The sequence below is a fragment of the Sorex fumeus genome, unplaced genomic scaffold, assembly GCF_029834395.1.
Source record: "Sorex fumeus unplaced genomic scaffold, SorFum_2.1 ptg000014l, whole genome shotgun sequence".
Taxonomy (NCBI): Eukaryota; Metazoa; Chordata; class Mammalia; order Eulipotyphla; family Soricidae; genus Sorex; species Sorex fumeus.
Genome location: NW_026606071.1, coordinates 23,593,146 through 23,606,791, shown reverse-complemented (window position 1 = coordinate 23,606,791; position 13,646 = coordinate 23,593,146). Strand labels below are relative to the sequence as shown.

The 13,646-nt window shown below is 48.4% G+C and overlaps 1 protein-coding gene across 1 annotated transcript in view; it reads right to left on the bottom strand.

The window, feature by feature from the left end:
* The window catches only part of NRP2 (neuropilin 2), a 118,041-nt gene that overhangs the window by 66,594 nt on the left and 37,801 nt on the right, over positions 1-13,646 (bottom strand). Inside the window, exons 4-7 of the mRNA XM_056111614.1 lie at positions 8,055-8,285; positions 6,871-7,026; positions 5,858-6,027; positions 3,705-3,860 (exon numbers count right to left, since the gene is read on the bottom strand). Of these exons, the coding sequence (XP_055967589.1) occupies positions 3,705-3,860; positions 5,858-6,027; positions 6,871-7,026; positions 8,055-8,285 (713 nt within the window). The remainder of the gene's footprint in view (positions 1-3,704; positions 3,861-5,857; positions 6,028-6,870; positions 7,027-8,054; positions 8,286-13,646) is intronic.

Here is a 13,646-nt window from a genome sequence, read left to right as displayed (position 1 = left end):
ATAAGGAGGGCCCGCCCTATAGGAAAATCCAAAGTCCCCTATTTGTGGTATGGGAAATTGGATAAAGATTTGGGGATGTGCTGTCCACGTGGCATGCATGAGAGGAGGCTGGCCCTCCCTGGCAACGGTGACATCACCTTCCTCCCAGGCAATTTCACTATAACCTGCAGGAGGGAAGGAGACAGGGATGGGGTGGGGGGTGGGGGGGAAGACTGCTCGCTGGTTGGGGAGGGGGATGACTGGAAAGTAACTTTCCCAGATTTCCCCAATTTGGACCCCCAGCCTGGGTATAAGTTGTAAGTAATGTTTTGGAAGGAAATAGCCCAGGCAAGACCCCACCATCCTGAGCACTCATTAATCTTATTTTTCTCCCATCTCCCCAAGTCCCTGGTCTCTGGTCACTGCTTGGGTGTTGACAGTGGCCTGGGAACTGAAATCACTGGGGGTGGGGGGTGAGGGTGGGGGACTCTGTCAGGTCCCCCTTCCTGGCCCTGCACCAAAGAGCAGGGTGCAACTTCCGCCTCTGTCCCTGCCTAGCTTTGCTTTGCTCATGGGTCCTGCTGTCTGACTTCTGCTTTCAAGCCCACCACTTAGCACCAGTTTGCTTGGCACAGTGCCCACCCTCCAGCAGTGACAAAGAGAAACTCAGTGATCACAGTGGCAGAGAAGAAGCTTCTCTCTCTCTCTCTCTCTCTCTCTCTCTCTCTCTCTCTCTCTCTCTCTCTCTGTCTCTGTCTCTCTCTCCCCCCCTCCTCTCCATTCTGCTCTCCCTGCTGCCCTCAAGTCCCCTCTTCGCCCCGTCTCCCCTTCATGGCATCAAATCATGCTGCAGCACACTTGACAAATCTATTTGGCACGGTTCACTCAACTATTTCAACCCCGACCATCCAGAGGGCTGCGCTGATGCATGGTGAGCCGTGTGGAATCTGTACTTTAAATGCAGACAACATCTGGGAGCAAGCGCTGCTAATGGACCAGCGGCCAAGATGGCCTGAGAGAGGAGCATGGGATGGGGCAGGACCCCCACTGCCTGTCACACCCATGGTGGTTCAAGGGAATCAGGTATGTGGGGGGGCAGGGGGAAGCACGAAATCAAGAGATGGCTCATTGACAAGTTTCCCTTCTCCCCATCTCCTCCCTCCTTCTAACTAGAAAGATGGATTTCTAATGGGGAGAGAAAGGGTTTTTCCCTTGGCCCCAGAGCCCTTTCTGCGGGCAGGAATAATTCATTGAAAACAATGAACAACCAAACCAAACCAAAAGACTTCATCGCCAACAAAACTAAATCCAAATTACCTTCTGGCTACTAGAAAGGGAGAGGAAATTTCATGAAACACCAGAAGGGATGGTCAGAGAGAAAGAGAGAGAGAGAGAGAGAAGACAAAGAGAGAGAATGACGTAGCTAATGTGAAAAAGTTGGGAAGGCTGACAGCAGAATTCAGTTCTCAGGAATATCTTCCTTGCAGTGAGTACCCGGGATAAAGCCAGGGAGAACAGCTTTCTATCAAATTGTGCAGTGCTAAGGTATTTCCAAAAGCAGATTTCCTACAAATGGTGTTTTAAATAGCATCCTGGTCCATCTGTGTGCTTTTAAAATCAGCTTATGCTACAGTATCCCTCCGGCAGGGGCTGCTTAGTCACTGAGCCTGGCCCAGGACACAGTCAGGTGGACATCCTCCTTCTCCCTCCGGACTCAGCCCTCCTGCTACTGCCCGCTTCTCACAGAAACACTGGGTGGGGAGGATGGCATGAGAGGAAAGGAACTGTGTGCGAGGAGGACTCAGCCCAGGATTCTCCTGGCACCCAATGCCAGCTCAGGCCGGTCTGTTCTCAGGAATGCTGGCGGAATGTGGAACAAAGTTGACGGGAGGTCAGGCCTGGTCCGACATATCAAGTCTTTCAATGGATAAGTACCTCACTTTCTCTATTTATAAAAGGAGAGGTCTGTGTGAGTATATGTGTGAGACCCGACGAATGGTGCCATGTTACTATGGTGATTTTAATTTGTAAAAGAAACAATTTTACTCCTTTAAGCCAGGATGTGACTCAAGTGGACGAGCACAGGCTTTGTGTGGTTAAGGCCTTGGGTTCAGACCCTGATGCTGCATGCCCCCTCCCCGAGGACTGCCAGAAATGTCCTGGTACCCCTCAAGTACTAGTGACACCACTTTCTCCAATAAAAATTGCAACAATAACAACAAGTATTTCTTTAAAAACTGAGGTTTCAAAGCTGGCGAGACAGCAGATATAAGGCACCTGCTTGCATGCAGACAACAGGAGTTTAATCCCCGGTACTACATATGGTCCCCAGAGCAATGTCGGGAGTGATTCCTGTGTGCAGAGCCTGGAGTAAGCCCTGAGCACTGCTGGTGTAGCTCACAAATAAACACCCCAGGTCTCCCCTGTGAAGTAATGTCAAAAATATAGTTCAGAATTTTGGGGGTCCATGGTTTCCAGTTGCACCAAAAAAAAGCAAACTTGGGCCAGTGAAGGAGATGAGGAGACTCCATTTGGAAAAAATACTTGGCTTCTCCAGTCTGGCCACACAGCTGAGATCTGGCCAGCTGTAGATCTAAAGAACAGATCTGGGGCAGGAGCGATAGCACAGCGGGTAGGGAGCTTGCCTTGCATGCGACAACCTGGGTTTGATTCCCAACATCCCATATGGTCCCCTGAGCACCACCAGGAGTAATTCCTGAGTGCATGAGCCAGGAGTAATCCCTGTATATTGCCGGGTGTGAGCCAAATATATATATATATATATATATATATATATATATGGAAACATATCTTTTTTCCTCCAAGCCCCATCCCTTCCACTGATGGAGAAGCAGCCTCCAGGCCATCAAATGCATCCAGAGCTAAGAGCCAGTCCAAAATCACCAGAGATCTCCCCTGCCCAGGTGAGACCATCAGCCTTTGCAATAAGATGCAACCCACCAGCACTAGCCCTCCATAGGCTGCCTGCACCATCCAATCCATGCCAGTGGCAAGCCTGTCCCTTTCCAGACCACAATGTGTCTTAACATGGAGTGGCAGACAGTCATCCACAATCACAGCCCAAGCCCCACATCACCCACAAGGACACCCCTCCAGGCGCAGCACACACGGGGCACGCATGGCAACAACCATTCAGTGCCTCTCAGCCAAGCATGGCTGCCAGTGGGAACCCCATCCCTGACAAACAGAACTTCTTCTCATTATTGATTGTTCTCTTTCTTCTCTGGGGCCTTGTGATTCCTTCTCGGGATTTGTGCCCCTTTCATTTCCAGACCTGGGGAACTCCTGAACTGCAAGTTTCCTGGGGTTTTGTGATTGTTTACCCAGCATGGAGAGGGGACTGGGGTCATAAATGCTCAATGAATCCTGGATGGGGAGGTACCAGTGGCTGGGAATGCATTTTCTCCTTCATTTGTAGTCAGGGAGCACTCTGCACGCACGCCGGCACTGAGCTCAGCTCTCTCCATCTCCATCCCTGTTTCCCTCCCACCTCACCATCTCCACAGTTCTGAAGGAGAAAAGATGTTTTCCCATCACTTTAGCATAAGAAAGACAAGATGACATTCTGAATCTCCAGCCTCAGGAAGTGATTGAAGCATTCCTTCCCTGAATAAGGCCTTCTCTCCAATACTGGGGTTAACTCCAATGCCTTGGGTCCTACCCTGCCCCCACCCCCCACCTTTGAAAAGGAGAAAGGAGTTTACCCTGTGGTTTTTGCCATGTCGGTACACCATCCAGTCTTCCCCGTTGGTGCTGACTTCCAGCTTGTAAGATTTGACAAAGTAGCCATTCTGGGTTTCTCTGGAAATGGCTCCCTGTGTTGCAATGGCTGTGAGCAATGTGAGAAAGCGGAGGTCCACCTATGGAAAAAAGGCCAAGAAGTCAGGTGCCTCGTGTCTGAAGAGTGGCTGGGTTTTATTTGTTTTTGATTCTCTTTTTTGTTTTGTTAACACACCCAGCGGTGCACAGGGGTGATTCCTGGCTTTGCACTGTGGGATCACTCCTGGCAGGGAGTCAGGGACCATATGGGATGCCACGAATCGAACTTGGGTAGCTGCATGCCAAGGCCAACTGCCCTACCTGCTGTACTAGTGCCCTAGCCCAGGTGGCTGGTTTTTAGCTCATTGAAGAAACTCAGCAGTCTGATTTACACCACGACTGGCAGGCTGGGATCCATTTAGACATATTGGTGATCATAGCCCTTTGCAATTCCACAGCACAGTTCAACTCACCTTGATTTCACTTAAGTTAGACACTTTTGAAATTGTAACCAGATAATTATTGTTTTATTCTCTTTCCTTTTTTGAAATGTTGAACAGGGTTAAGTTCACCTTAAAGGAATCAAGACAGCTAGGAGCTCTTCTGACTGAACTATGGCCTGCCTTAGAAAACGAAAACAGATATTTGTTTTGCTTTGTTATTTTTAGGGCCTGACCCTCTGTAGTATCTCTCCCTGCTCTGAAAACAGATGATGTTTTCAAGGAACAAAAGGTAAATCCAATCCAATCCACTTTCCCTCTGCTCCAGTCACTTCAATTCACTTCACTTAAGATGCTCTAGTTGCAAAAGTCTCAGTTTAAGGCAGTCTCTCCTCCCCTTAGCCCCACTCCATTGTGTATTTAGTGGCTCAGGTCATTGAGAGGTCAAAGGGCAAGCAGAGTCTGCCTAAGCAATTAGGCTTATGGACGGAGTGCTGACCTTTTGCTCTCGAAGGAGGATGGTCAACAGTTTGAGGGCCCCTCCCTTCCCATCACACCAAACCCATTTGGAAATTGCTGGATGCCATTCCTTTGCTGGCCACCTTGTTTCTTAATGGCAATCCCTGTGTGATCGAAATTTTGACAGCACATACTGGTGAAATTGGATTCAGCAAGCCATTATAGGCTATCCACTATGTGCCCAGCATAATGAAGTGTTCAAAAGAAATACGCAGTGCTGTCTATGTGGAAAGGAAACAGGTGCAGAGCCAAAAGAGGGGAGAAGTACAGGACTATGAACCCACACTAAGGAGGCTCATCATTGGCAAGCCGATTATAAAGGAGAACATTCTGGGAGCTTTTCAGGAGGACTTCTGGAGAGGCAGAGGGAGAAACTGACATGAACTTTGGGTTGCCAGAACCTTTGGGGAATCTCTGGGAATTTCTAAGCATTCTTTCTCCCACTCCTGTAGTCTGCTCTGCGAAGTCCTTCTCAGAACACAGACCACTATGTCAAAACAAGGACAGGCTTGCCAGAGGGTCGTAAAGTTGTCTGCCAAGTGTCATCAAAGCTACCAGCTTGTTCATCCCTGGAGATGAGAACGAGTACCAGGGAGGATCACTCAACCCTGCTGTGAGTCTTACTCAGAGGCAGGGCAAACAATAGCCTGAGTAGATGTTGCAGAGCATCTGGGCAATAAGAGTTTTACTCCCGGTAGTGACATTTCCCCATGTGCTCTTCTGCAAGCTATGTGCAAAACCTTCCTGGCAGGGTTCCCGCCGGATTGCAAAGATCAGGAAAAGATGTTGTGTTCAGCCAGCAACTCAACAAGGCTGCTCTGAGGAAAACAACGCCAGCCCTCCAATGTGGGATGCCTTCCTGGGTGAAGCGTAATGAAGGTTTATAGAACGGTCTTTCATAAACTGTAGTGATAGGCAAGCTGCAAGCTAGCCTGATGGCTTCTCCAGGACCTGGTAATCTTCCCAAGGGCAGGGGCAGTGTCGAGGGTTCTCATCACTTGGTCTAGCCCATCTATACGCGGTACCTGTTTGCTCAGGAAATGCTGTTTCCTCTATGTTCCTTCTCCACCTAACCCAGGAGCTACCTTCTCCCCCATCAGTATGTCCATGCTCACAGGCAATCTCATCTGAGTTAGTACCTGGAGATACTCTTTGTTGGAGTCCAAGTTGGGGGTCCAGCCATTGTCATCACCATGGAGTCGGCCTTGTTGAGGGGTCCACCTCCCATCCAGGTAGGTGGACGAGGCACTGATCTGCTCATTAGCAATCCGGCCAGACTCCATTCCTAGAGGGGCATTGCACTGAAAACCTGTGAAATGGGGAGAGTAAAAGGCAGTTAGGGCTCTCAACCTCAAGCCCCTGGGATCCCCCCCCCAAATGCCGCTCCCTGATATAGACAAGTCCATGCAGGCATGCCTTCATCTGAAAGATCTAATTATACAACCGTTTCTTAAAAACAACTACGTCAAGTCGTAGAGCCTGACAACCCCTCCGGGTCTGAAGGAAACTAAATTGGACCTGAAAGAAATCAGGCGATGGATAAATAAAACTCATCATACAAATTAAAAAGACAATCTAAAGTACAAGAACTGCTAGCTGGAGGACTCCAGAGGCACCAGTACTGAACTCTGAGTACATGTGTGGTAGAATCGCAGCAATCTGGGTGGGCTGATCTATCTTGGGAAGTCTTCTTTATTAATAAACACCTAGGAGGCACTTTCCTTTTTTCCCCCTCAACTCTCTCTTGAGTTCTGGCACAGAAGACAGACATTACAAAGCAATAAGTAGGCATCTTTGGGAGACTTCTCTAGAAACACACGCATGTCACTCCATTTTACCTGACACCGTCCATTTGAGCAAACAGACCCAGAAGTCACTTATTACCGACAATGTCAGCTTAATTGCCGTCCTTCCCCCAACACTGGCCAGTATCTTGTGTGCTTATGTCTGATAAGGGACAGCAATATTTTCCAGGTATCACATCTATTCATTTGCTCTATGGCTGTGCTGACCATTTACAGAACCTGGTACGTTTGTAATACTGCTTTTTTGGTCACTCAATCTTCAGGGCGTCTTTGATGAAAAAAGAAAAATGAAACCAAGAAGGAGCCTTGGTGGAAAGGCAGGACAGGTTTCCAAGCAGCCAACTCACTCTCCAGGGGCTCCTGGTGCACCAGGTAGTAGCGTGCAGAGAAGCCGTCCTTGGCCACTGCCATGTCTGTGTGGAAGGTCAGAGAGAGGATCCCGGTGGACGAACGCAGCTCAGAGGGGGTCTGGGCTCCACAGTACTTGCCGATCAGGGAGCCGACTGGACATGCAGGGCAAAGAGGGGGCAGCAGAAGTAGAAATGTCAAACTCCACTTCTAATATAGTTTTCCTTTCCACAATTGCATTCATTCAATGGAGCATCACTTCTTATGCCTTGGTGTAAAGTAACAACCAGAGACATGGTTTGAGAACAATGTCTAATAGTTTTCCTGCACCTTTAAAAGTACTTTCACTGACCTGGCCTCATTCTGTTCCAACAGCCCTGGTGGGCTGGAAAGCTATCATTATAAGGCCTGTTCTACAGAAGAAGAAATTGAGGTTTGAAGAGGTCACATGACTTTCCCTTGAAATAGCAGCGCTGGGACTTAAACCCAAGTTTCTGGTCTAAATCTTATGCTTTTCTTGGGAAACAAAATTGCTTAGCCATCAAATCTCCCTTGTAGTGGAAAATTCTTCAAATGACTATGAAAGTGGAAGATTGATTTCCTTTTTGAGACAGATTTTGTCTAAGGTCTATGTTGCTCTTTGCCTGAGAGTTGGCTTTCTTTTCTGCCTTGGGTGATATGCTGTTTTGATATCTAAGACTATATTAATTTTTAAGAATCACAAGGGTAATAGTGATCAGGAGACAGCAGCCCATTTCTATATATAAACTACTGATTGGCTAAGTAGCTCGCACTAGGCCACTGAAATGTTATAAGCAATGCCAGGAATCAAAGTTAGTCCAGCTGGCACTAAGATTCTATTTCAGCATAGCAGGTAGTCACCAAGTCACTGCTGGTGGAAAGGTTGACAGCTTGAAGCATAACTAAAAGTTTCCTCACCTTCAACTAAGTATCTACTCATATTCAGTATCTTCCCTCCCAGAAACATCTGCAAGGAAGGAAAGTACCTTCCTGCAATTTAGAAATCATCACTGGTGAAGGATAAAAGAGACAGCACTCAGTGGTCCTGAGGGAACCCAATGGGGCCTGGAAATCTTTGCTCCTTTTTTATTTTAACTGAAGCAATGAATAGGCACAAGTGAAGCTGAAGAGAGAAGCACTTCCTGACAGTGAAATTACTCACCGTGCGGGATTCCATCCCAGATGTCCAGCCAATCATACTTGCAGTCTCCCTCTCCCATCTGCAAGGGGTCATACTCTAGGTCAAAGGTCAAAAACTGCAGAATGATCTCCATCTTGGGTTTGGCTAGGATAGTAAAAGTGCAGTCCAAGTTGTGTGGGTACTTTTCAGGAAACCCGGGGGACTCAATGGTCCCATTGGGACTTGTGAAGTTTTTGGAGCAATCTTCAGAGCCTGTACATTAAAAAAATAATAAAGAAGAAGAAGAACCAGAGCATTAACCAAGTTTGGAGGGCAATGGCTTTCTTTGTCACCCCTGTCACATGGGTTATTTAAATGTTTGGTCCCAGATTCCCCACAAACCCCAGGCGGAGGGTGAGGGGTGGGTGTTTCCACTGGAGTGGCCCCTGAGCAACTGCTCACAGCCACATTTCCACCCCTACTTTAGGCCAGAAATTTCAGAGAGGAGTTGGCTGACACTACCTGTTAAGGGAAGAATTGAGAAAGTGGGGGGTGCAGGGGGGGATTAGAAAGAAGTTTGTGTGTAAGATGGGGGGTAGAGGGGAGAAACAGTCTTTTGGAGAGAAAGAGAGTGAGCGAGAGAGCGAGCGAGAGAGAGAGAGAGAGAGAGAGTCTTGGAGAGAGGAACAGAGTCTTCTTTCTCAATTACTCAGCTGCTTGCTCCAGAAATGTAAGTTATTTCAATCCTTAAGGAAGGCTTGCTGATTGCCAGCAGGGAAAACAATGTTACTCCTTATTTATTGCTGACCTCAACACTAGCCCCTATTGTACCAGAGCCAACTCGGTGCCCCCTTCTCCCTCCAAGATCCAAGGTGCCTCAGGGGAGGGGCAAAGGGGAGCTGGGGTCTCATTCATGTCATGACTATATTAAAACGAGCTGCTCTGTAGTAGCCAGACAATTAACAATCGGCATTTGTAGCGGGTGGATCACAGCGGGGCGCTTGGGGGATGTGAAAAGGGCCGCTGGAACGGCAAGTCTGGAAAAATGCGGCAGCGGATTGACATTTGGAAGCCTTCTGGTTCTTTTGTGGTGGGGATGGCTTGCTTCCCTCCGAAGCTCTGGGCTGCCTTCCTGGGACCCACGGAGGCGTTCTTAGTTCCATGCCGCCCACCCCTCGCGTGGTGGAGGCTGGGGAGGCAAGGATGCTCCAGAGAGTCCCAGCCACATTCTTTCTCCCGGCGGCCTCCAGGGGGCGTCCTAGGCGAGTGCACCCCCCAGGCCCAGCAGTGTGCAGACTAGCGCTCGGGTCTCCGCGCTCCAGGGCGCACACAACCCAGTAGCCACACACTTCTCCCGACCCTCCACAGCGAATGCATCCCGGCAGGACAATGAGAACTGATTCCACCACGACGCTTTGCCTGCTTTCAACAATCAGAGAGAGGTAGCCGGCTTTGTGTGGGATAATAGACACTCTACGCGGGAAGGGGGGGAAAAACGCTCAGAAATAGGTGATAAACCAGGTGTTTACTGGCAGGAAGTGTCCTCTGGGGATCGCACTGAAATAAAACTACGTGATGTCAATGCACTCATCTTGGCCCGCAGCGATGTCTCTATCCAGCGGCTGCAGAAGCAGTCCCCTCTGCGAGTCTCTTTATGGCAGGCGGCTTTCTGGAAAGCAGCGGGCGAATGTCTGACTTGGAAAAAGTGCCATGCAAATAAGCGGGGGAGGCAGGCGGGGCTGGGCTGCAACTCTGTTTAGCATCAGACAGGAAATTCCAATATCCTGATCCACGCATTCATCACCTCCATCCTTCTTCCCAGGGCTGCACTGAGCAGAGGAGAAGCCCACACACCTGGTGCAGAGAGAGCCTTTCCCGGGAATTTTGTGATTGCTCTCCTCCACGGGACCCTCGAGGGGGGTGGGAGGGGCACACACTCGCCAATCAAGGGCAAGGGATGAGCTTGGGTGGTGGTGGTGGGGTCTCCCACTTTGTTTGCCACCAGGCCTTCAATTCCTGAGGGCTTCTCCTTGGTGGAAGATGGAAGCAGTTTGGCAAAGCCCAGACAGCAGGCAGAGAGGAAATCTGCAAAGGTTAAAGCTTCTGGCTGCACTGAAACCCCATTCTTAGGAGCCACAGGCAGGAGGAAATTGATTCTATTCACCATTTGTACTCAGGGTCTGCAAGGCCTTCATACTTTCCTTTTTTAGGGCTTGCTTTACTGTCATTTCCCTTTCAGGCAAGGGGAATCCCTGCTCCCTACGAGGCTTTAAGGACGTCATGTCTGTCTTTGGTGGTTCTGTGCATGGGGGGTGGGTGCTTGGAGAATGGGACTCTAAAGAACCGGTAATTTCCAGAATCCTGAAGCCCTGCATTGCATGAAAGGGAAATTTTCACTTTGCAAACACAAGCCCCTTCCCTTGCTAGCACCACCACACACACACGCACACTGAAAGTAGGTACTTGGACACGTGAGTATGAATGGGTATGTCCTCATACTTTGAATGAGGTAGAAAAATGGCTTATCCTATGTGAAACAGAAAACCTGTCTATTCTAATCATACACCTGCTTGTCATCCGACCATCTCTTGGACTCTGGTCAGAATACAAAAAAAAAAAAAAAAACCCAAGCAGCTGCATATCAAATGAAGAGGTCTCAGAAAAGGGCTACCAGTCTTGGGATGCAAGTTGAGTTTTACTGATAGCTACCTAATTTAAGATCCCTTGGCAAGGGACTGAAAAGATTAAAAGTTCAAAAATATAGCTCAATCAACAAATACTCAAGTTCACTCAGTGCTAAGATTGACCAGAGAAACTAGTGATTTTTTTGCTGTAGTGAGTGATCTCATACCAAAGGCCTCTGGTATGAAAAATGCCCACTCTGTATTTTTCCACTGTGAATGTTATAATAACTCTACAAGCGGAAGAAGAATCTGTAGGCATAAAGCTCCTTAAAACATGATGGATTTATCCAGAGCTGGGCTTGGCGGGACCTCAGAAGGTGAATTCAGTCCTTCAAGTCAGGGAATTGGGAGTAAGGGGTTCATCAGATTTTCCCTGTCTGCGAATCACCCAAGAGATTTCAGTCTCCAAAATGTCACCAGACAACAGGAAAGGCATATTTGATCTTGAAGGTTGGTCAAACAAGCATCAAACAAAAACACAGAAACCCCCAACACATTTCCCCCCAGTGTTTTACTTCTAATGTTACTTTTAAGTTATTTTAAAATTCCTGTCTCTGAGCTGCTCCAGATTTGGTGATAGGAGATCTTTTAAGTTTCCAAGTTGTTTTGGTTTCCCCTTTTATACGTGGATGGTCTGGTAAGACATAGATTCTTTTATAAACCACTTCATTCAGGGCAGACACGAGCCCTCCAGCCACATCCCCCTGTCTGTACCCCAATTAAGGGCTGATGTCTGTGGGTAGAATTCTGCGCAGAGCCCTGCCAGGGCAACAGGCTCTCAAAGGCTTCCAGAAGCCTCTGGGCAGCATTTGTGGGTCTATGTTTACTGTTCCCCCTTCTTCCTTTTCATGAATCTCCCTAGCAAACATAGCTGTGTTTGTTTGGATTTCTTCAGCATGTTCACACATTTTTTTCATGTTCTGTGGATGACGCAAACTTTATATATTTCTCCCCCCCCACACACACACACCCCTGACTCTGAAAATGAAAATGTGGGTGCAGCAGGACATGGCACCTACAAGAATGCTCTACACCCCCCACTTTCTCAGTCGTGAATGTTGCACCCACACATATGTGTGTTTTCTGTATCACCCCTAGAGTTACTCTTTTGAGGGGCCTATGACAGGTGTGGCTGACCTCCGAGAAGTCCCCAGAGCTCTCCTTTGTCATGTGGCTCTTGTTGGCGGGGCCTTCGCCCGCTGCAGTAAACTCGTCCTTGCCCCCATGAGCAATGCCAGCTCTCAGAGTGGGTTGCCCCACTGCTCAGGCCCAAGCTGCCTCCTTGACAGGTACTAGTGTTCCCAGGCAGTCGACACGCCTGCCACCTTGTTCACACTACTCCGGTCTCATCTCAAAACAGCAATGCTGACTCATTACGTTACAATATGCTCTGTCTTCAAGCCAGCCAGAACTGGAAGCAGGAGATACCACTTAATGGCCAAAATCAGAAAAGATTTTAAAGGATGGAAGGGAAGTGAATGGGTAGGAAAGCTCCCATAGTATGTCTCCAGAGAAGGATTCCAGAGAAGGGCAGAAACCCTTTTCCTACAATACCTTTTAAAACTAGGAGCTGGGTGGACATTTTTCCTTGGACTTAAAGGAAACGAAAAGAGACCACAGGGGTGGGGAGAGCAGAAGAGAACAGATTATCTTCTGGTGGTCCAAGTTATCTGGCCTGTCCTTAAGACATTCCACCTTCACAAGCCTTATGATCTGGCCCCTGCCTCATTTCCCCTGCCCCTGTGTGTGGCACTGTCTGGTGGGTTTTATCATTCACTATCAACCCCTCTCACTTGCATGATGGAGTTCAGTTTCTCCTGTGACTTCCTGCAGACTTTCTTAATATCACATCCTTTGTGAGATACTAAATTGAATGATCCTCACCGCCCCCTCCCTCCCCCTCCCCCGCCCCTTTCTGACTTTCTTGCAGCAGCTCCTTGCTGGGCTCACTGTTCTCCTCTCCCCTCTACAGGGGGGTGGGGGTGGGGACAAATGACAGCATTAGAACCTGGAACTGTGCAGAACTGTGCAGAAAGTAGATTAAAGGACCAAACATGATGACCTCTTCAGGGTCTGTATTGAAAACCATATGCCCAAAATAGAGAGAGATTATGGGGAAGCATGTCTGCCATGGAGGCAGGGAGCGGGTCGGAAAGGGGGCGGTGGTATACCGGGGACATTGGTGGTGGGAAATATGCACTGGTGGAGGGATGGGTATTTGATCATTGTGTGATTGTAACCCAAACATGAAAGCTTGTAACTATCTCATGGTGATTCAATAAAATTAAACAAAACAAAAAAACCTGGAACTGTGCTCTCTAACAGGTTCCCTAGCATCCCCGCTGCCAAGGCATGACAGGGGTACCTTTCTTTAGCACTTACTCAAGCCACTTCAGACTAGTGTTCCTCTCTGTTTGCATACTTCATGCAACAACATCTACTGGGCCTGTGCTCTGTGCTGAGAATTTGCACCTCTGTCTCCCAGCCTACGTGGGGAAACACCCTAGTTTATTCCTTTCTTTTCTCCCCATCGTATCTCAGCAGCAAATGGTATCATCTTGTCCAGGACTCAAGGGACTATAGATCCAGCTCTTCATGAGCCTTAAGCCATCCTTGAGCCGCTGGACATGCAGATGGTCAGTCCCTGTGACCTCATGGAGTGAGGGCAGGATAAGGGAGCCAGGCAGACCTCCTGGGACTTGTGCCTAGTGACAGTCCAGGCTCCTGAGCTGGCTTAACAGTCCTTCGGTCCCAGCCCTTCATTGTGTTCTATGTTCCTGTGAACAGGCAGACAAATCCGGCAAATATTTAGACAGAGTAGATATAAAAAAAAGTGCTTTCAGCAGCTACCACTTCTTTTCAAGCACCGCTTAGTGAAAAGGAAAATATATGTGAATAGTTTCCCTCACACTGAACTCAAAAGGCGCCGGACTTGTGCCTCTTGATGACA